At 40.2% G+C, this 23,721-nt stretch overlaps 2 protein-coding genes across 7 annotated transcripts in view; one reads left to right on the top strand and one right to left on the bottom strand.

The window, feature by feature from the left end:
* The window catches only part of LOC308193934 (protein transport protein Sec24D-like), a 52,278-nt gene extending 37,775 nt beyond the window's left edge, over positions 1-14,503 (bottom strand). Inside the window, exons 1-6 of one of the 3 annotated variants that reach the window (XM_080589103.1) lie at positions 14,372-14,503; positions 11,124-11,318; positions 9,087-9,213; positions 6,806-6,954; positions 4,489-4,758; positions 3,026-3,147 (exon numbers count right to left, since the gene is read on the bottom strand). In XM_080589103.1, coding sequence (XP_080445229.1) covers positions 3,026-3,147; positions 4,489-4,758; positions 6,806-6,954; positions 9,087-9,213; positions 11,124-11,274 — 819 coding nt within the window. In that variant the 5' untranslated portion in view covers positions 11,275-11,318; positions 14,372-14,503. Of the gene's footprint in view, positions 1-3,025; positions 3,148-4,488; positions 4,759-6,805; positions 6,955-9,086; positions 9,214-11,123; positions 11,319-11,412; positions 11,643-14,183; positions 14,209-14,371 lie in introns of those variants that run through there. The other 2 variants (XM_080589105.1, XM_080589104.1) reach the window with 2 other exon arrangements.
* Positions 14,504-14,591: 88 nt separating this feature from the next.
* The window catches only part of LOC308193942 (glycerol-3-phosphate acyltransferase 3-like), a 35,301-nt gene continuing 26,171 nt past the window's right edge, over positions 14,592-23,721 (top strand). For 3 of the 4 annotated variants that reach the window (XM_080589136.1, XM_080589134.1, XM_080589135.1), the window contains exon 1: positions 14,593-14,723. The gene's annotated coding sequence lies outside the window, so the exon portion shown is untranslated. Of the gene's footprint in view, positions 14,724-23,721 lie in introns of all 4 variants that reach the window. The other variant, XM_080589133.1, reaches the window with a different exon arrangement.

Raw genomic sequence — 23,721 nt, 5'->3', positions numbered from 1 at the left:
TTCCAAGCTCCAAGATCAAACGTAAGTGCAAACAGGTTGCATCACCTTACTCAGATGTCACGTATACCACCTTTTGTATGGCCATAATTGTGCCAGATGCTGTTCTTCATAAATGAATGTGTGGGTAATTTATCTGATTGCAATAGTGGGAGGGGTTGGCCCTCAATTCCTCCCCCCACTAGGCTCTGTGCACAGGATGGTTAAAAAGTGAATGATAAGCTACGGAGAATACCACCTTCCTAGCTGAGCTATATTTCAGCACTGCAATTTAGAAGGTAGTAATTTCAATCCTCAAGAAAAGCCTGTCTGGCCATGAGGTAGTATGTCAACCCTGGAACTGAGTGTTTTCATTCCCTGAGTCATACTACCATGTCATACCACCTCCTAGAAAAAAAAAAAGTAAAGGAGAGCAATCACAGAAAACTTCTGGTGAAGCAGCTCTAATCATGTGCATTCTGGTTGAAGACTAGTGAATTATTTTCATGAAATGCTCATGAAGCTGGCTTTACTACTTAACAAATTCCCTTTGTGTACACTGTCTATACTGTCACTTCTGCAGTCCCACATGCAGAAGTTTGATACTTTTCAGGGTACAACTGAAGTTATATAAATGGGTATATTGGTCCACACCACAAACTGGATCACTGAGACGATACCACTATTCCTTCTCATCCTCAAAGGAGTTATCTTTTCAGTAATCCATTTTAGGGTATAGCCTAACAGCTGTGAGAAAGAGGAAGGAGGCAGGGATTTTTTGAAACTGCCTTTGCCACTGCTGCTGGTATCCCATGCAATTGTATCTTTACACTGCACATGAATTTCTAATAATAGCTGTGGAACTTCAGAAGCCTCTGCTGGAAAGCAAACAGAAGAAAAACAAAACTAGTCAGCACGGAGTGTATTGATCATTGTCCAAGAGGTATTTCCTAACACACTGGAATTAATCTACGGCCTATAACATTTTCATTCTCCTTAAAGTTTTTTTTATTGCAATTTAAATATACAATACATTCCTCGGAGCTTGTTACATCTTCTGCTTGATTACTTTTCCCTACCTGCTTGGCTTGTATACTTATCAGTAACTCTTGGATTAGAAAGGAAAAAGGCTTTGTTCTACAAAGGTCTGCTAGCTGAAGGAAGCAAACCACTTCAAGACTTAGCTCTGCAAAGGATCAATGCACCATGGTATTCTGCAGTTAACTGACCTAAATATATCATTGTTCTTGGAAATAATTGTTGACAAAGCACAGATGCTAGTTTTCATAGATGTTGTCACAGAATGTATCAACCTCTAACGTATGTAAGAAAATATAAATCAACAATGGCTACAGATAAGAAGTAAATTTATCTGGCAACACTACTGTAATTGTATAATGTAAACATAACAAGAGAAATACACATGATCATACTTACTCCTCATTCTGAGTTAGCTTTTTGTCCTCTGCAGACATTGACCCAGATCGTGTTTCTTTTAAACATGTCATTTTGATCCTCTCTGTGCTGCTAAAACAAACCTTTTAACCTATTTTAACATCATTGTCATAGTCAGGGCTGTTTATTCTACATGTGTAATTGAAACAAGACATCAGTCCATGTTTTCGTGCCAGACCTCCCACTCCCCTGATGCCTTTTTTTCCCTAAATTATACAAGATGATTTTGTACTTCTTACATAAAAGCACCATACTGAAACACTAAGAATGGTCAGCCTATTCAGGGCACTATTACCTACACTTGCTAATTATACCAAAATTCACTTCAGGTGGTTTTTTTGTTGTTGTTTTGTTTTCTTAAAACCACAATGATGGCAATTGCAGTTGTCGCATTAACCTCTAAATGGTTACCAAAAAAAAAGCATTTTTCCAAGATATTTTCAGTTTTTCAGTAAAACCATCACTGGATAAAACAAAGGAAAATCCCAATATAAGGAAGTAAAGCTACACCCTACTGAATAGGATCAGGATTTTACGCAAGTGATTTTCTCCCCTCCCAGTAAAACACAAACGCTTTCCTGCACAGTAGTACTGCTTCAGCAGAGAAATGGGAGATTCCTTCCCCCAGACAAGCTTACAGTGTGGTGGTTAATGCATCTAAGTAGAAAGTCCTGTGTCAAAGCTACAAGATAGCCTGCTTCAAGAATCCTGACCCTCCAAGGACCTTTCCACGCGTTTGGCTGATCGCCAAAACCTGTGTAAGTGTGTGCATCAGTGTGCTTTCCCCATGAGCTCAGCACATTTCCCCCCCTACTTTGATCAGCTGTGTCCAATAAAAAAAACACAAGTTAGAGCCTGCATCTGACAATTCCTTTCGGTAATAATTAGACTACTTTATTCAAGAAAGATTCACAATCCATATCTTGTTTTACTTTTCCTCTAACACAATTCTAAAAAGAAGAGGCTTTGTCCCACCAGTGCACATTCAGGCAGGCTTCAACAACTGAGCCTTCTGAACCTGTAGGAAGCTTAAGCATTACGTATACCCTGAGCTACTGAAATCCTTACAAGGGTGGAAAGATGCTCAAGCAAATAGTTCTGGTTGCCTGAGGAACTCCTGCAAACAGTGACGTGGCTTTTGAGCATGGGTCTTCTCAGCTTTTCCATGTTTGCAGTTTTAGAGTTCACATACCTGTGCTCTGCACCAGTCCTACTTTAGGTGTCTACCTGTTACTAAGTTTAAGCCTTGGATCTTTCTGGAGTGGAAAAGAAAGGTGACCAGCTGCAGAGAATTCAAGTAATCCCTCAGCACTCCTTACTGTCATAATGAGTACCTTGTTGAGAATTCCCATTAATGTACTCTGAGTTGTGGGTATGTCCCATGTCAGCTAAAGTTATAAAGCCTCTTCAGTTCTAAACCTAGTACTATGCAGTACTCAGTTATTCCAAACTGACAACACAAAGTAAAAAGCCCATGTAGTTAAAAGACTATACAAAAATTGCAACATAACCTGTAAACCAAGCCATGTAAATGCAATGGCATTAAATGGAGCAGAAATTTACTTTCATAAAACATAAGTACCACATTACTTACTGGGCTTGGAATAGAATCAGGATCAAGCTTCTTCTGCTGTGGACTGGAGAGCTGTGCTGGACCTCCAGGAAAGGCACCAGGATAAGACGGTTGAGATCCTGCCATCTGAGGGCCATAGTTTGCTGTACAGTTACAAATGACCATTGATATAAAGTATTTAAGCTCTGTTATCAATTTTAACATCAGTTTTTGCCATACAAATCATTCTTACTTCTGCTAAATGCAACTTCTTCCTTTCTGTTTTCAGCAAGTACAAGAAATGGGTTATTTTAGCTCATGCAGTCTGTATTCTAAAGGTAAGCATAAAACTAGGTGTGCCAAGTCTAGTTCCAAAACTTTTCAATTATATTTTTTGAGCATAATTAAAGTTTTTGCTATTATATAGCACAGTAGGATTGCTGGTAGAGGTTATTACAGCTACCCAAACCAGGCCTTTCACAGAATGGCTTTTGTTGGAATGGACCTTAAAGACCACCCAGTTCCAACCCCTCTGCCATAGGCAGGGACTCCACCCACTAGATCAGGGTGCCCAGGTCCTCATCCAACCTAGCCTTGGACACCTCCAGCGATGGGGCATCCAGATTCTCTGGATAGTCTGTTCCAGTGCCTCAGCACCTTCGGAGTGAAGAATTTCCTTTTAATCTAAATCTTCACTCTTTTAGTTCAAAATCATTCCTCTTTGTCCTATCACTATCTTCCTTTTTATAAAGTCGCTCTCCACCTTTTTTTATAAGCCCCCTTTAAGTACTGAAAGGCTACAATGTGGTCTCCCTGGAGCCTTCTCCAGGCTGAACAGCTCCAGCTCTCTCAGCCTTTCTTCACAGCAGAAGTGCTCCAGCCCAGTAACACTTCTCAGGTTGGGTTGCCTAATACCTGGACGAGGAAGTTATCCTCAGTGCACTCTAGGAGTCTCCTGGATCACTTACAGCCTGCTGTGTGAATTTCCCAGCAGAAATCTGGGTGGTTGAAGCAGCCACCCATCAGGACAGGTGTCTGTGTGCATGATGCTTCTTGCAGCTGAAGCAGGAAGGCCTCATCAACAGGCTCCCCTTGATCAGGCGGCCTGTAGGAGACCCCAACCACAAGGTGTCCTTTATGGGTCCGGTCCTTAGCCTTTACCCACATGCTTTCAGCCTGTCTGTGGCTGTTTCTCAGAGCCAGCTCTGTGCAATCTATCCATTTCTCAACATCCCTGCCCCTCCTTCCCTGCCTGTCTCTTCTGTTAAAAAAAAAAAATCTTTTTCTTGTTAAGTTCTCAATAGAACGATGAACTTTTGAGCAAAATTATATCCTGCCTTGCATGCACTGACAGGCAATAACAACTTCCATTCTACAAAAAGGCAATTAAATTTTCATTTTTCCAAGGCAACAGAACATCAGCTGTGAGAGGTCACAGTTCCATCAGTGATTCTCACTACATTTGTTTGTTTGTTTTCAATTAGATACCAAAAATCATTCTCTACCTTGCTGCGGATGATATCCAGGCCCTGGAGGCTGTCCTGGAAGCTGTTGCAAGTTAGGATTCGGGGGGCCAGATCCAGGGATCCCATCTTGTCTGGCCATAGTAGGCAACGAAGGTTGAGCACAAAGGCCACTGAAATTATTTGCTGGTGGAGAAACCTGCGATCCAGGTGGCAAAGCCATTTGCTGCTGTGTCGGAGGTGTTGCCTGTGGACCCTGAAAAGATGCTGGATGCCCGGAAGATGTGAGAGAGCTCGGAGTAGTGCCAGGACCTGAGCAAGAAATTATTTATCAAATGAGTCAAAAATGACAACCTACTTACTCCATATATTCGTAACATACAGGGAATACTGAGTTACATACTGACATGCTTCATTAAGCAGATTCTAAATGTCTGTTCATAAAACAAATCAGACCTCACGGTTTAAGTATGAACTGATTCAGATGTTCAATTTTATTTCCTTCAGCTCTATTTTCAATAAAATCCTACAGCTGGGGTGGGTGGGGAAAGGGAGGAGGCGGCCAGCCTTCAACAATTCTTGACTAGAATACATATAAATCACTACTGGCTTTTGATATATTTAAATTCTTAATGTGAAACAACATTCCTTTTGGCTTAATAATCAATTTCTCTTATGTAGCTTTTTTTTTTTGTTGTTAGTTTGATCTTCCCATTTCACCATGACAAACTAAACGGAAGTTAAACCCACTCAATCTGTTTTACAACCATCTTCTGGTTTTGATGTTAAAAGATGAAACGTGGAAATTATTTTGCACACACTGGTGAGGAATAGTTTGTTGCTTGTAAAATCCAGATTCCAATTAGAATTAAGAGGACCCTGCAAGTGGTTTTCTTTTTGAGACTTAAAATCTGTAAATGCTCTTTACTTTACAAAACCTGCATTTTTAGTCAAACATCCCCCAAAAGACCTATGGAAAATTAATTTTCAAGAATGCTAAAAAAAATAGCAAATTAGGTTTGGAGCAAAAGGACTAATGTTAATAAATAAATATTAAAACGTATCTTCTGTCAGACTTGTGAACCGAAAAAAGTGTCACATGCAAATCATGCTCAGGTTCTCTATTGGTACACACAAACATTGCTCCAGCAGCATAACAAGCCATGAATTTCAGCGCTCAGTCAAGTTACACCAACTTAGCCTTACCTCTAAGCAAAAATCAGAAGAATAAAACCCAACACAGGGGCATAACTATAAAGACACCCTTCAGACCACTGAAGACATGGTATCTCAACATTCCCGCATGTAACAAGATAAGCGAGAACGTTATCTAATTGTTGCTGGAGGCAATATAACAAAGGCAGGAAGAAAAACAATACTTTTTGCTCTAAATAATATGAGTTGCTGCATATGAAGTGCTGAAATTGCTGAATATGAAGTGCTACTGTAGAGGTGCTGGGCCACACTTCATCCTGTATAGAACTATCTGACTTAATTGTGCAGTTGCAGTTCAGTGCACCAAGGCTGAATTCAAGTCAAAATTACGTTTTCTAAGGTAAAGAAGTAAGTTTTCACAAGCCATTGTGCAAATGGAGGGTCAGACCCCTGGCAGTTATACAACTTTCATTAATCTCAAGTTCGTAACCTGTCAAGTCAGACAAGGAACAATGATACAACATCAGTACAGCCTGAACTGAAAAGTTCATCTTTACACATATCTTATGATGATATCAGCCACTAAAGTGATCTTAGTTTAGCAAACATCCTCATAAATGCCCTGGCCACAGAGAAACAAGATGCTAACTAAATTCCACTGCTTTCCAGTCAAATGGTAAATTTGACCAGGAAATACTCAGAAAAAAGCAGATATAGCAAGACAGAAAATTACTGATGGGAAGCAATTTATGTGGAAGAATCACATGATCACATCTTTGCCTCATGTTTTAGTTTTAACCGCAAATTAAATGCAAACAGAATTTAAATGAAAAACTAAACTATAAGTTTTGGGCAAAAAAGAATAAGATAAAGAGAGAAACTATAAAAAGCTGAGAAAAACAAAACAATGTCTGTATATTATTGATCATGTCTTGGCCGTCACTGCCAGCATGAACAAATAATGAGAAATGACAGATAAGGTAACCAACACGTATGGAAGGCTCAACAAATTTTGATTCAGAACTAACTCAAGAACACTGATGTAAAAAACTGGATGAGAATAAAAATGTAAGAATTTGAGCAAATGATAGAGGGCAAGAATTTATTATCTGCTTATATGCAAGTTCAGTAAGTTTCTAATTATTGTCTTAATAGCATTAACTCAGGAAAAAGTCAAACAGACAAATCGGATAAAAATGATTACCATAGCTATTTATCTGCATGCTGTTGAGCTGGTTAGCAAGCTGTGTTGTAGATGAAGTAGATGCAGTATTTGGGTAGGCTGGCTGTGACTGATGACTGTAGGGAGGATAGGAAGGTCCTGTATTGTTTGGAGGTGGAGGGCCTTGAAACCTGAAGGGAAAAATGAGTGCGGTTATGCAAGGAACTACATCAACCAGTCATAATCCCAGAAGGTCCAATACCTTCTCAAGGGTGGTGCTGAAACAATTAATTAGGTTGACCAAACCTTCCAGAGAATTCTCATGTTCTGCTCAGAAGAAGTATATTTTTGTTAAAATAGGCATGAAGCACAAAGAGAATGCATTTTTTCAAACATGTTTGTTTGTATACTTAATAGAAACAAAGAAGCTTGAGTATTCCATGGAGAAGAGACAGAGTTAGTAACTATATGAAAGCTTGAAGATAAAGAAACTGAAGCTTCTGAATTTAGCACATCCCTCCATCCCCTCTCCATGCTTATGAAGTAAGCTCCCCTATCAGGAATGAATGAAAGGTATTCAGAGAATACCTGCAAAGAGAGGGCAATGGACAGAGAAACTGTTAAGGAGTTCTCAGTTATAGCTGGAAGATGAGGATGAAGGTGGGGAAAAACTGCTGCATGGTTACCAGACACAGGAAAGCATAAAGGCAAGAGAAAGAACTGAAAAAAAAGGAAGAGGTAACACGTGGCTCTATTTCATTCTGATCAAATGAGATCTCAGGCTATCTCCTAGATATCTACATTGTTTTATCCACAACCGTTTTTAAAACTGAGGACAGTCCTAGGTACATCAAGAGAAGAAGAATTCACTTTCCTTGAAATTTTGATATGGAGATTTCCTTTCCTAGGGTAGCAGCTCTCAGCAGTTTGGGAATAAAACAAGATCAGGTAAAAACAATGGCTGTGTAGCTGTCAGGACGGTGACCAAAACTTAGGGAAGAGAATCAGTATTTTGCTGGGCCGGTCATGTCACTGACTTTCATTTTCCTTGTTTTCAGGTCTTCAGGACAACCGCTGCTTCTCCCCGTCCATTTGTACACCTTTTTCCCCCCCCACCCCAACAGATGACCAGTCTCTGTGGGTCCTCTTTACACAGTTGTAACACACAGACAACAGGCTTTCCTATTCTCTGATGCCTCATAAAACATACGCATGGCTTTACTTGAACACAAATAACCTCACCACAACCAAACAAGCACAGAGGCAGAGTAAGGCTTCAATCAACTGAAACAAGAATGTTGTTACATGAAATTAAGGTCACTAAAGCTAAAATAGCTATAGGTACACAAACTCTGATTTTGTCACTCATAATTAACAATTGACAGAATTAATTAAGAGTTAAGTGCATTTACCCACTTACAACCCAGCCTGCAATACAACCACTGTGTAATCAAGCTTGTCTACCCTACCCTTTCATCCCCTCATACCATAATTTTTCCAAGATTCATGTTTACAGCTTCAACCTGTCCCTAGTTCTCTCCCTTCCCTGCTCCCATCTCCTTCACTTCTTCCTGTAAGTTCTGAAGGCAGGAAAACAACACTTAAATTCTTCATAATTAATCTCAGACTAACTGACTGAGCAAAAGAGCAGCAGTCATCCATCTGAAAAATTATATCAAACCTGCATTATAAAATGTCTTTAAAGTACCCTACAGATCCTTGGCTGTGATCCCACAGCAACGAAGCAAAGACAAGAGAGGGGAAAAAACCTACAGCTATACCAACATGTACCAGCTTCTAGTCAAAACTCACCAGCAACAATTAATTTTTAAATAACAACTTCTTGGTACCTACCTCACAGCAAAGGAGAACTAAGATATCAGAAAACAACTTAAAAAAAGCAACTTATATATAAGTTACATATATAACATATATATATGTGTATATATATATATAAGCACCTTACTGCTGCTTTTAAGCAATGAGTCTAAGGTTCAAGCAGAAATAATAGTTAAAAATAATATATAAAATAGTATATAAATACATAAATATATTTTATATATAATTTATAAATATATAAAAATAGTTAAAAATAAAACAACTCACAATAAAGACGTGACTTGTTCTAAAAATTTAATTAATGAGATTATACTGTATGATCTAGCAGCTTAACATCACAGAGAACTGAACTAGAAGATGCAGTTCAGAACCGGAGTAAGTCAGAACTGCTGAAGATAAAAGGAATGCCATACTTAAATGCCAGTGAAACAGCCAAAGAGAGGTCAAATAACTTAGATCTCATGTATTAATTCTTGAAAGTCACCTGTGCATTGGCTGTCCCACTGCACCGGGCCCATTCTGGAAGTTGGTCTGGCTCAACTGATGTGTACCAGGTGGTGGAGGCCCAACAGGAGCTGAAGATCCAAGAGGCACAGTTGATTTTAACATACCTGCCAAACAAGAAGTACTTTCATGTAAGAATCCTTAAAAAAAAAAGCACAAGATCATAAAAAATTATAAGTGTACAGCCCTGCTCTAAAAATAAGAAATAGCAGCTCCAGGTGGCCCTACCTGAGCTGGGGGGGAAGATGACCCCCAAAGGTCCCTTCTAACCTCAGCCTTTCTGTAAGAAAGGGAGCATTCTTGGTCAGCTACAGAAGCATATATGAAAAAGACAGCAACAAAGGAGCCAACCAGTAGTTGTTAACTTTCCAACAAAAGAACCCAAGAGGGACAGTAAGAAAGAATCAAGAATGGAGAAACAGACCCTCCAGTCCAATTTGGGATACTGGAAGTTCCCTATCATCTGGTTATTTTTGTAGGGAGAAGCATGAGATCCCTTTGCTTTCAGAGACCTCATCAGAAAGAAAATTTGGAACAATCTTAAAAGCCACAAAAACCCCCACCAACGCTGCTTCCATATGTAGGCCCAGTAAATCTATGCTAAGAAGGGTTAATTCAGATCTAGAACATCAACCATAAAGGGATTATAATTTATGTAAGAACCACTGTTGAATAAACGGTTTTTCAATCTTTATTTCTTGAATTATTTTCATTTAAATTACTCTAACATCAAAAATTTGTTTGGCACCTAAACTGGTATTTTTTCCTAGCATTCTAATAAGCCAATTACCAGAAGTAATTCTGACTACATTTAGCATTGGGTTAAAGTAACACAACTACACAACTCCTGCTGTCTTTACAAAGAACATTTTATATATAAAACAAAAAAACAAACAAGCAGTTGGGTATTTGGTTCTGTTATTACCCTACCCAAACACAAATACTGAGTTTAATGTAAATTACCATAATCTGACTGGTATTAAAAAATAATTCAGACATCTTTACTATTTTAACTGTCATTTTCCTCTGTGAAGTCATATTGAGATGATCCCTCTCTTTCCTCCCTATTTTGCCTAGGTGTGTTAATAGACTTAATGAAGGAAGAGGGAATCTTACTTTTGGGATATTTCCCACAGTCCCAATTCACAAGTTTAGTATGCCTAGAGTTCGCTGAAATTAGACCAGTATGACTTACAGCAAAATGGGCTTCAGTTCTATGCTCTCAAATTTCTTTTGTTGATTTTTTTTTTTTTAAGAACTCAGCCACTATATTCTCACTTATTATACTTCTTGAAAAATCTGAAGCCACATACCAAGTTAAAATGAATGAAACGGAAAGGAGAGACAGTAACAATCAGGTTTATCTTTTGGACATCAAATTACATTATCTGTAGCATGATTTCATTTGTAAACAGCAAACAAGCCATCTGCATGTAAAAGCTACCCAAGTTCCCTTTCCTCATGGAAAATAACCGCCTCCTAAGTGGTCAGAAAGCAGATGGGCTCCACTTACCGAGCATTATCCAAACACGTCACCCAGCAAGCAAGCTTAAGTAGTAAAACATCAACCTGTATTTATAGACACATTTGTGCTCAGGAACCTAGTTGGACACAGGTCCTATGGCAAAGAATACAACCCATTTCTGAGAGCCTGCTTGCCATTAACACATAGGAGCTGAGAAATATTTCTTTATTCCCAGAATTTTGTTGTTGTTGTCTGTATTAACAAACACCTGTATTACGTTAATCACAGCACAGCATTGAGCACTGGTGTCTACTGCTTCCCCGACAATGGAATTCAGAGGTCGGAATCCCACTACCAGGCATCTTACATCAACACCTGAGCACAAACAGTAATGCAAGCAAAGGTGGGGCAGGATCCTAGTGCATCAGCAGTGTAAAGCTGAGCACCGTGTGTTGACACAAGTACAATGAAGAGATGCAAAACACCAGAAGAGATACAAAACAAAATCACAAAAAAAGCAGATTGAAAACATATTTTAAGTCAATTTCATACCTGGTTGAGGCGCTGCGTATGAGGAGTTGGGATCGCCATAATGCCCATAATGAAGTGAAGAATTAGGTGGTCCAAAACTTGTAGAAAAGCCTCCCGTTCTTGGCTGGGATTGGGAATATGGAGGAGCTGCAACATAACCTTGTTGACTCATGATGGCAATATTCTTACTCCAAGTATGGGGTCCTCCTTAACGATCTGCAAAAGAGAAAGTGATACCTGCTACTACTCTTCACTCTTTGGACATTTTAAAAGTTTAGAAATTACGCTTCCAAAAAGACCTAAGACAAACCTGGAAGCAAAAATGGATTTGGATGTCAGGGGAAAACGATGGTTTTGTTTGACTGCAACTGGTTGGTTGCTTTCCTTATCACTGCGTGAATTCAAACAATTCAATGAATTTATCTGAACAGGATTCACTTCTCCCAGGCAAGAGAAAAACTGTAACTGAAGGATGTATAGGTGGAAGAAAACATCTCAAATTGTTCTCTTCACAGGGGAAAAACTAGACTTCTGCTACACCTGCAAAATAGACAGTGAGTCTCACACACCAGATACCACGTACTTGGAAAAATCAGGAAAAGCAGAGTGACTAGAGAACAGAACTCCTAGCAAATCTTTCTCCAATGCTAGCAGACTTGTTTTAGATGGGGTATGGAACAGAGTACTAGCTCTTCATCAAACCTTCTACATCATCCCTACTCCCAGCAAGTGAGTAAAAGCTTGCTTTCAATGCTGGTGAAACTGTGAATAAATTACAGGATGGACAGAGATCCTATTTCCAGCTGTCTTCCACATTACTGGCCCAGACCTGAGCAGGCTCTTTTACTAAAGGACTCTGTACTGTGATGAAATGGAGCACAAGGCATTCCACAAGTGAGAGGCTGTTTTCTGAGGGCAGTATGGACAGCGTATGGTACTGTTGAGGCCAAACTGTTACCAAGGCATCTTTTACCTAAGCTTTCACATCTTGATTCTGTCGTTTTCAGAGAAAGAAAAAAAAAAAAAAGAACAACAACAACAACAAGCCAGAATTTGATTAAAAGCAATCAAAATAAGTTTTCTGACGGTGAGGACATTCACAAGACATTTTCTCTCTTTCCTGCAGTGATTTTTCCCGCAACATACTTCTAGGAAACTTTCAGGAACCAGAAAAATCTGATGAATGCTACACTACTAAATCAGATGACTGTATTTTACATGACCAGTCTGCAAATACAGAGCACTTTCCACCAAGGGATCTGAAAAGTTACTGACGTTGTACACTCTGCAGCCTTGATTGCCAACTTTCACTTTTGTAAGACTCTTCACTTTTGATTGCATGTTGAATTCAAAAAAAATAGAATACCACTAACTTTCTTTAAACCTAAATTAAAAGCGTTTTGAGAAATGATGAGGATCTGAGCGAGCATTTAGTGCTTCTGTGAAGCCCCAACTAGGGCATCCCAAAGAACTAGAGATCCATTACCTAAACCAGCATTTCATATGCTAAATGTTCCTTTGCAATAGCTTTGCCAGCCCCCTATATTTCACATTCCTTGGATTGCAGCATGAGGTGATCTTTGAGTATGCAGACTGGATCAGGAATTGCGAACCAGAAGCGTGCATGAAGGCACCATCTAAATCAGACACACCTACAAAACCACGAAATAGACAAATTCATGCTGCACTGACGCGTCAGTAGAGAAAAGCTACACTCATCACAAAACCCACCTCTTGGCTTCTCTTATTAAACATACATTTCTGAAAAAAAGAGTTTTACTGATCTGCCATGTCAGACAAGAAGCCACTTGGAGCTGGGTGCAGGGCCCGGCCCTCCTCACACACTGCTCGTGGCACGAAGCCACACTCCTCAGAGAGGCATAAGATTTCTTGACTGAAGCATTAAACTGCTTTGGGTGGGCAAGCTTAGGGGTTTGTCTCCCATTTCTTAGTTAAGAAGATAAGCACAGGAAAAGGGGAAAAATATTTACACAGAGGGTCTTCTTGCTGCCAGCCATACTTTCTTCTCTCCCCTGCCGCCATCAGAAGAGACATGACAGTGTGAGTTTTTTACTCCAAAACAGTAAGTCAGCACCAAATTACCTACACACTGATATAAACGTATAAATACTTTAAACGTATAAAAAGGAAGAGATTTGCACTTTGAGGCAGCTGCAGCAGCCAACACCTTTAACTGTGACAGCGTCCACAGGAAGCGACTTCCCCTACAGCTTCCTCACACGCAGCCACACAAAATCTTGCCACGTCGAACTTCCCACAGGCGCTATAAACACGCAGGGGTTGTGCTGGAGAGAGACAGGAACTCTGAACCACACACAGGGAGGGCAACACAAGCTTATCCAACACATTTCCAGATGCTATTTAACACTGAGAATATTTAATCCCTTCTCAGATACACACATATAGAAACACACAATGAAACTGGTTTGGAGACAACATCCAAGGTACCAACAGACACAGATCCCTTAAGATTTTAGTGATCAGGTTCTGACAAGAGACATATGGATTCATTCCGGAAACGGCATGAGAAAGATCAGACGATCAACTAAACTGAGGGCTTTCCCCAGGTTTGTTTACTACAATGTCATTACACGAAAGGTCAAAATAAGATTTTTGTTTTCCTCATTTAACACCAGGTGACCTCACACCCCATAGGCTGAAGAACACCACTGCCACAAACACCTCTCCACAACTTACCGGTACCCCAGCACAGGTTGGCAGCATTCCTCAGAGGACTGCTGTACCTACACCGCACTCCGCTTCCCTGATACCTCTGTGAAACTGTAAAACCCCCTCGCGTGCACACAGAGGCAGGACAACAGAGTTAAAAATAAAAGGCCATGCTCTCCGCTACCCGAAAGAGAGCCATTAGCTCTGCATTTCTGCAGAGGCACCGTGGCGATGTACACCTAGGAAGCGGTGCTATCCCTCCCCAGGGCACACCGCAACCTCCGTTTGGCAAACAGCGCTTGCCACGCGTACCTCCACAGACACGCAGGACAGCACACGGCCGCGCCGCCCCCCCCCCCCCCCCCGCCCCTTTATTTTTATAGCACACACCTGGGGGAAGCTCGGAAAGCACCGGTTAAGTTCCCCGAGCCCCGCTCGGGACCCGCCCGGCACCTGCGCGTCGCCGCCGCCCCCCTCCGGCCCCGGTACCTGTGTGAGGACTCTCCGCAGCCCCCCCCGCCCCCCCCGCGCGCGGCCGTTAGGGCCGTTAGGACCGTTAGGGCCGTTAGGGCCGTTACCTGGCTGCCTCGCTCAGCCCCCGCGCGCCCTCGCGCGCCGCCGCTCAGCCGAGTGCCACGTCCGAACCCGCGCGCGCGCGCGTGCCGCCCCCCCCCCCCTCCGCCGCCGGGAGCGCACCCGGAGCCGCCGGCTGCGCCTGCGCAGTGCGCGCAGCGGGGCCCGGCCCGCAGCGGCTGGGAGGGAACGGTTGGGGGCGGGTGGGGGAGCGCTGAGGGGCGCGCGGCGGGGGCTGGGGCTCTGATGCGGCTTGGCCCTTCTGTGCGGGGACACAACTCCTCCTTAAACACGGACAAGCACTAAGAACGCAAGCACTTTTCCTCACGTGTGCTTCTAAAACGTCCATCTGCGGCAGTAAGTATGCGTGTATTTACAGACGCAAAATTACCCCTCCTGAATATACAGAGTGAAGCACGACCCAGGTACCTTACCTGCCCCCCTGCTCTGGTTTGAGTTACTGTCCGAGCACAGTTAAAAACACCGCCTTGGTTACAGCACAGAATCAATGGTTTTCTAATTAACAAAGTAGAAACACAGGAGTAACGAGACGAGGAAGATGTACTGATGAAGTTTGTCTGTTCTTTCCAGTCAAAAAACGAGCAATCTTTGTGGTGTTGAGGTTTAAAAACAAAACAAACAAACAAACAAACAAAAAAAGACAATTAGCAAAAGAAAAACAAAAAGTCATTCAATTAAAGACAACTTCAGAATTCAAGTGTATGTGGAGTTCAGGCTTCATAGGCCTCATCCTTTGAGTGTCTGTTCTACGACCCCATTAAGGCTTTTGCAAGTAGGTTTTGGGGCTGAATTGCTTTACAGGGAGCTAAATCTCAGTAGTAAGACAAGATTGTCAGACAAGGTTGCCAAAAACATTCGTTACTATACAAAATAATTCTGAAAAAATAACAATGCCTTTGAAATAGATGCCAAAAATGGAGGGGCATCCTTTACATGACAGATTTGGAAGAAGCCTCTGTAGGCAACACAAGGAGGCAAGAACGAGTCTCGATGAGGCTTTGCACTTGCTCTCCAGGGCCGGACTCACCACTGAATAACATAAGCTGATTTTCTAGATGTTATTGGAATTAATGCTGTTGGATATTCTGCTCAAATTTTTCCAATCTCTCACTCTTGTCTAACCAGAAGGGAAAACAGTCCAGGAGGTGACAAGCATCAGTTAAACTGCATGTGGTTTTGGCTGTGGAGTATCAGCGACTCTTTCATAAGCAAGATGCAAAGCAATGCCTTTCATCATTGCCGCGCTGCCATTTCACCCGTTGTCCCTCACTCTTTTGCTGTTTATATGGACGCATACAATTACCTTCAGCTACACAGAGTTGTTTTGAAGTACCATGCCACTGAGAGGAAAATAATGACGCTAAGTTTGGACATCCCCTATTTTGCTGTGGAAACAGGCAAGTCACTTGTCCCACCAGCTCTGTTGTGTCTAGCTTGCAGCTATTAACAGTAAGCAGCTGTGGATAATTCAGCACAGAAAAGCCTTGTGCTTACTTGGCCACTGAATACTTACTATCAGACTTCTCCTCCCTGAAATCAGCTCTAGTGAAGCTGAAAGTGGAGATCAGCAAGAGATCGCGTAGAGAAGCTATGCCATTGCCAGTTCTTCCCCCATTTCAGGCCAGTTCTGGAAATGGATCAAAACACCTCTTTTTCGGAGGCCACAGCTTGGCTTCCATCTGCCATTAGTGTGGAATGTTGAGACAAAATGTACCCAGCATGTCATGGTCCTGATGTTTTGAAGTTACAAGTAATATTTATCTGCAGTTTCCACCTATAAACATTAAAAGTAATTTAAGGTCTTCAATTTCAGAAGTGTGGAAACATCATTAAAGATTTAAGTGCATTACTGATCTGGAAAATAATTTCATAAAAATGACATTGCAGTATCACTAAGCTGTTGTCACTTCATTTTAGTTAAATTGTTTAAGTTAAACTTTACCATAAAATCTATGAGTCAGACTGATTTCTTCTCTATCATCATCAGTAATGAGGATCTTGTAGGTTAAAAAGTCATTTAATCCTGAAGTTGTACCTATACAAGGCTACCAAGAACTAACATGATTTACTTAAGACCTAATTTGGAGTTAGTATTGGTGAAGTCAGTAGAGGAATTTGTCTAAATCTAGATGCTTTTCTTCATCCCAATTAAAAAAATAGCAAATCCTCTGCCACCAAAATCTCCAATTTGAAGTTTTCAGATTTTTTTATTAGTTCTGAAACAAAGAAAACAAATAGTCTTCCATCACCTTGGGAGATATTGGTTACAGAACCCAAACAAACTAACTCAGAACCCAAAGAAGAGTAACTCAAATCTTTCAGAGACCCTTTTTTTTTTTTTTTTTTGTGGGGTGGGGAGGGGGAAGTGGATTAATGACTTTAATTCATAGGACCATAGAACAGCTCAGGTTGGAAGGGACCTCAAAGACCATCTAGTTCCAACCCCCCCTGCCGTAGGCAGGGACACCACCCACTAGAGCAGGTTGCCCAAGGCCTCGTCCAGCCTGGCCTTGAACACCTCCAGGGATGGGGCATCCACAGCTTCTCTGGGCAGCCTGTGCCACTGCCTCAACACCCTGCGAGTGAAGAATTTCCTCCTAACATCTAATCTAAATCTTCTCTCTTTTAGTTTAAAACTATTCCCCCTTGTCCTGTCATTATCTGACTGAGCAAAAAGTTGCTCTCCATCTTTTTTATAAGCCCCCTTTAAGTACTGAAAAGTTGCCATAAGGTCACACTGGAGCCTTCTCTTCTTTAGGCTGAACAGCCCCAGCTCTCTCAGCCTTTCTTCATAGGAGAATTATTTAGGATTAATAATTATTTGGGATTGATCTGTTCTCTGAAATAACTACCAGCGGCCTACAGAAGCCCCTCACAGACAAACTGTGCAGAACTCCGTATCTTTATGTCATAGCACACTGCATTAAGACAATGCATGTTTCAGGGAAAACTAAATCCTTACCTAACCTTTTCATTTAGAGAACATCTTTAAAATACACCCTTAGCACAAGCTGCCAGGAAGAATGAGAACAGCACTGTGATGCATGAGATACGGACATGTTCTCTCTCCTGGTGATAGCTATACTACAACTTTTGCAACAGTTAACATTGAATGTGTTAACATATAGCTGTGACAAGACAGCTATATGTTAATAGCACATAGCACTGCAGTTCAGTGCTATGTGAAATATTATCTATCAAATATATTCTAAACTATTCTGTAAGGGAAGATGTAGACAATATTGGATATGTTCTTTAAAGAAAAGACTTTCATCACAAGGAATAAAACTCCAAAGGTTCTACATACTAGAAGACTTTTTGTTGTTTTTGATACTGTTTTTTTCTCCACTTGATTTCATTTGTATGTCCTGTATACATAACAACAGGTTTGGTTTTGATAACATCAGAAGGGTCTTTTACATATAAAGTTGCCTTTCTTTTTCCTGTGTTGCTTAGATATACTCACGAAAATCTTCTCTGATGTTTTGTCTTCTGTATAGTTAAGATCTATGGAGAACAATTTATGGTTTGCTGTAAAGCACTTCACAAGCAAAATGAAAATGCATATTCACAAAGGTTGCATTTTTGTTTAAAACAAAAGAAAACTTTAAAAAAGCAATCAAATATGGAAGGGACTTTTTTTTTTTCTGGAAGGAAAAAAAAAAAGTGATGATGTGGTCAGACAAAAAAAATGTGAGAAAAAGGAAAGATGTAACATTTCAGGAAACAGCACCCTACTGAAAGAAGAAACAGATCAGTGTTGTGACTCGGTTGCATTTCTAATATAAAAAACTAAGCACAGTAAAAACATATATAGGGTTACAACAGAAGTGAATACTGATCTCTTTGTTAAATAATCTCAGTGGCAGTTAGAAAATATTATTGGAGTACACCGTTTAAACACTGCCCTATATAAAATAAAAACACAGACAGCAAAGGGTTTTTAGAAGATTACATTGATCTAGCTGGTGTTATACAGGAAAAATAATTCAGTAATGTTAAAATCCTGGGCATACATTCATTGCTTCATAATTTTCTCCTAAATAACTGGTGTTAATTAGGTACTTCCTACAGTGACTATCCACTGTCCATTAGTCCTATTCCATGGGGCCACAGTAAAGGAAGAAATAATTCCTTACCCTTTTTTTGCAGTATCAGACACTAGAGAAGCAGCTGGCCAGAGTACCCAAAACCAAAATCAGGTCTGGCCAGAGGGGCCACTGAGACACAGTTAAGAATTGCTGAGCATGTGGATTGTACAAGCAATTCTCCCTTTTCCTTCCTGCTAAGTATGGACCTACTGCTCTGTAGTGGTCAAGGCTGTTCTACCTCAGGCTGCTTTCAGAATAAGAGGTCCTGACACTCATTATAGTTTCCCAAATATTTTAGATGAATAAAAGTGTAAATCCCAGCATCCTGCTGAAATTCCAAGTGATAAAATTGTAGTCTGTCTATTTGAACTCTTCTGCAAATTCATTTAAACTTGATATTACTCTCTGTCCCCTACTGTAAACTGTGCAGTTTTGTTGCACTTGTACAATTGCTGGTTGCCTTTGAGCAGCTGCATTGTTCCACCCTAGAAATGGCTGCATTTTTGTTATACTCTGCATTGGCAGAGGAGAGGAAAGACTGGGAGTGTGTCATTCCCTCCCAGTCCCAACCCTCTTTAAATGTCACTGGCAACTGGTCAATCCCCAGTGACAGACCCTTTTGTCTTTACGGTCCCTGGCTACCCCCAACAGAGGACAAAAAACAACCATTACAGAGGACAATCCAATTCTTGCCTACCTCAAAGAGTGTTGATAAAGTTTACTGGCATATCTGCGAAACATAAAATTATGCTTACAGGCAAAACACGATATGCAAGTATTTAATGCTGTTATTTACCTAGGAGACTCTCTCTGGGTCTTGTGAATTAAGGCACTTGCCTTAAAGCCAATTTTGTGATTTCTTGTTAGCTTGGTCTCTATGACCTAAAACCACTTTCTCTGAAACTCAGTAAGACAGAAATTATTATAAAATGCTCTAAGGTCCACCAGTTCTGTTCAAGTCAAACATTACAAAAGTGCATGTGCTTTAGAAAACTCACTGTGGCTGCTTCTTTAAGAAGGATTTTCTGGCTAGTTCAGGCCTCTTAATTTTTCAGTATCTGAAACCTGCAAGGCTCCTCTCCTTCCTCTCCCTGGCTGTTGCTATTTTGGTTTTCTACTGAAATCAGCATTCTTGCAACTCGATCTGGAACATTTACAGGAGATAGATTCAGTGTTCTGAGAAAAATGCTGTGATGTTTCAGTTGGGGAATTTCAATTATAATTTTTAATTAATTTAGTACTGTCTAAGATGCGTGAGAGTGGTAGATCGCAGTACTAGATCTTAAAGAAAAGAACTCAAGACTTGATTACCCTGCTGTAATTGCTACGTAACAAACTGTAACATAAAAGCAGAGAACTTCTCATTAAAATCTGATTAATAATGTATGATATATGAAGCACCGTGAATAAACATTAAGCCACCAGTGACAGTCTGAGAAAGGACAGCAGAAAGTTATGTGATCCTCTCCCTGTTTGCCTGATGAATGTATGGAATTTCTCAAACTTAGATACATTTCACTTTTACATTCAAAAGCATCTGAAGTAGCTTTACTTTCAATGGCTTTCATTTTGCTTCCTGCTCATGTATAAAATTTCTGATGTTAGTGGAGTCTTGCTAGAAAGAATAATAAGTGTACTGTCATAAAAAGGAAACCAAGTATATTTCTACTGTTATTAGTAAGTCATATTTGTTACATATAATTGATTGCCTACAGAAACTGAGGAAATTCCCTTTCTCTGCTCAGTTGGTATCACCAACAGTGTTAAGTTCATTTGTTAGTACTGACAGATGTTCATAACTGCTGAATGAATATATTGTATAAGAAAGACAGCTTTTCAAAATCACTAGGAAAGCACGTAAGATACCAATGCTTTTGTGTTTATTCACACTCGCATTCACTGTCTTTCTGCTTTACACCACTGTTAATATGGGAGCAAAAAAACTTCTACCCGAGCACTGGAAAATAATATGGGTACTAGACAGCAGTAAAGGAAATTGATCTATCATTTGTAACAAATATCAGTATTTCTTAGAAGAGTATTTATTTTTCAAAATACTGTTTGGGGGACATTTAGATACCTCTCATATCAACTATTTGATTCTCTTCCCATCATCAAAAATAAACCAACAAACCCATAGGGATAGGAGATGCAGCTGGCATAAAATAAGAAAGGACAGGACCAACATTCTACATTATATTAGGTCTCACAACACGCATACCAGATTTGCTCTGTGGGTACACAAAAACCAGCTGTCCAGGATTTGCAGATGTTGGCAGTTGTCTGGAAAGCCAGCAAATCCATGCCAATACCAGTTAAGCAGTAAATTAGCACCAAAAGCAGAAGCCTTTGTAAAGACAGAAGGAGCTGAGAAGTCTGGAAACTGGTTTCTGGCAAGAAGATGCAGCACAACAGGAAAGGATCAGCAGGGGTTAAACATCAAGGTGTTTTTGGAGGGCAGACTTTTCTAATGTGCTCCATTTGGCGAGGAGTTAGTTATCAAAGCAGAGAGCTGGAATTCTTGTTCCTATAGCCAGGAACGAAGGATTGTTTTTTATCTGTTGCAGTTATTTGCACAGGGGTAAGATTTCATGCGTGAGGGTCCTTGTTGTATCCTCTTTGTTGTTATTGTTTCTCTGGTACAAATCTAGCGGGAACCATCCAGAGACAGAGAAAGAAATGCTGGTAGCCTTATGCAGATGGGACTTGATACTGTGGCAACTCTTTCTGAACTGTCCTCTTGGTAGATGCTCTAGTTTGAACCACAAACATCAGACTCACTGGAGCAGACACCAAAAAAAATACTTCACTGTATTTGTAAAGTCCTGTTAGAAACTGCCTTATAAAGCTTACAGCCTAGTTTGTGCAGAGGAAAGAAGGAAGAACGGGGTACTACAGAAGGACAGAAATTATTGAACCACCCACTGAGATGTTCAGAAGTTCAAACAGATTACTCAAGTTTATACCGTGGATTAGGTATTTTCCCCATTTTAAAGGTCCAGACCAAAACTTAAATGTAAATTTACAAGTGTAAAAATGGAACCCAAATTTTCTGAGGCCCATACTCTGTTATAACACAGTCATTCCTCTGCTTCTCCTATTCTTATTTTTAGTATTGATAAATTCAATCCGGTGAGCCTTTCAAGTGGAAAACAATGCCTGCTTTACACTGCAATGCAAGAATTGTTGATTTTTATGCTGGACTTGAGCAATACATGTAATCATTTACTGTGCTTTTTAAAAGAAACTAGCCAAAGGGAATGAATCACTTTTATGCTAGCTAACATGAAACAAATTTCAAAAGAAAATGAAATTTAATGCGGGTGAGTATTCATCAGATTGATGTTAAATCTTCAAGATCTTTTCAATCTTCAGAGCCATGTTAAACCATCATTTCAAATACACCACTAGGGCTGAATTCTTAGCTCAGCTATGATTAAAATCTATTTTCCAACTGAATATGAAATGGTTACTCTTGATTTTTGCCACCATAGTGCATCAGAAAAGTTCAGTATGATATTTTTGTTTAGTCCAAAACTAGGCATGAAATGTTTGCAGTGGGTTCTTTTCAGTAGGAAGAAGGGAGATTATAAAAACTGACTGCCTAAGGTGAATTGATAGACAAAAGATGCTGTATTAACTAACTCCCATCTTTAAATGACGATTCAAAGAGCAGGGTAAAGCATTATGGCAGAGTTGAGGAATTCAGATAAACACAGAACTTCTACTTACATAAGAGTTCTGTTCAAGACTCAGAAACTTTTGCACAGAACATACAGTTTTGATTCCTGTAAACTCTATTAAAAAGAATGTGATGCAACGTTTCCCTGCCAAAACCAGAAAGAAAATACCACAGACAGTTTTCTTTTTAATTTAGAATCTTTTATCAGGATTTTCCCAACTACTCTAGCCAAAATGTGGTCATCCCATCTCCTGAGAGTCAAAATGAAATAGAGATAGGCACTTAAGAGTATCCCCAAATCCCAGGAGAAAAAGAGTTCTTCCTTACTAAAACATAGTCATAACTAAAAACGGTGGAATGATACCTGGAAACACAAATTCTAGCCCAAACCCTTACTTCAACATTAACTAAAATGTTACTCCAGTGTTGCAGAAATTTCGTCCTTGTTCACAAGTCTTGCAGTGAATTTGTTTTTCTTCACAACAAAATCTTGAGGGGCCTTTGTAGCTTTTTGCTTGATGATTCTTCTGTATATTCAGAAATCCTTGTCTTTCTATATATTTCTAAACAGCTCCTTTCCCAAGGCCCTGTGGGTGCCTCAAGACCACCTGTACTTCCAAATTGCCTGGTCAATACAAATGAGTGGGAGAAAGTAGGGCAGGAAATCTGGCTCCTATTGCAGCATGCCGCTGGGACATGGTGAGGCTCCGTGCATGCACCTGGAGGCTCAAAAGCCTTCTTGAAAGACTTTAGTAGGCCAGGAAAAACAAAAACAAGAAAAGTCTGCTTCTCTTCCATCAGCAGTTCAGGAATATACTTCCTGAGTATCTGGAAGTGGCTTGGGGTAGGAACAGGTAGGACAAAGACCAAAGAAACATCACAGATATGTTCTCCAAACTCAAATTATCAATACATCTTTATTCACTGTATTTAATGGCGACCAGTCTTTGGCTATAGAGAGTCTGTGACATATTGCTACCTACGCATAAACTTAGAAAGCAGACCTTCACTGATCTGTATCCTGGCATGGTGCATTGCAGAGTTACAAGGGAGCTTTCTCTGGGTGAATTTCTATTCACTGTGTTATCAATCAGTAATACTCAAGGATATTAACTTTGTTTCTAGTTTGGAGGACCAAGCTGGTTTTTTTTTTGTTGTTTATTTTTGTTTGTTTGTTTTTTTCAAAATTGCTCCTAAAACCATAATAATAATACTATTGCAACAAGAATGACTCCCACTAACATAATTGCTTAGAGAAAAACCTCCTGGCAGTTGCATGGACAACTTTCTATCTGCAGCTGAACTCAGCTGACTTATGTCGTCTTCTTAGTGAACCATATATAAATGCTACGAGTGTGATCTAACACACTTCTCAGCAATGTCTGGCATTAACTGTGTATGCAATCAGTTCAGAGCTTTACATTAACTCAATAACAAAATGCGTGATAGTGACTATGGTGAAGTCTACCACCAAGAGGAACAGAGTTCTTACTCCTCTGCATGGGCTACCTGCATTAATAAACTTCCTCTTGTGGCTAGAGTTAGTATTACTCGTGCCACT

The sequence above is a fragment of the Anser brachyrhynchus genome (genome assembly GCF_964034855.1).
Source record: "Anser brachyrhynchus genome assembly, chromosome: 4".
Lineage (NCBI taxonomy): Eukaryota > Metazoa > Chordata > Aves > Anseriformes > Anatidae > Anser > Anser brachyrhynchus.
The sequence above is the reverse complement of the archived record's forward strand: the minus strand, read 5'-3'. Positions and strand labels throughout refer to the sequence as shown.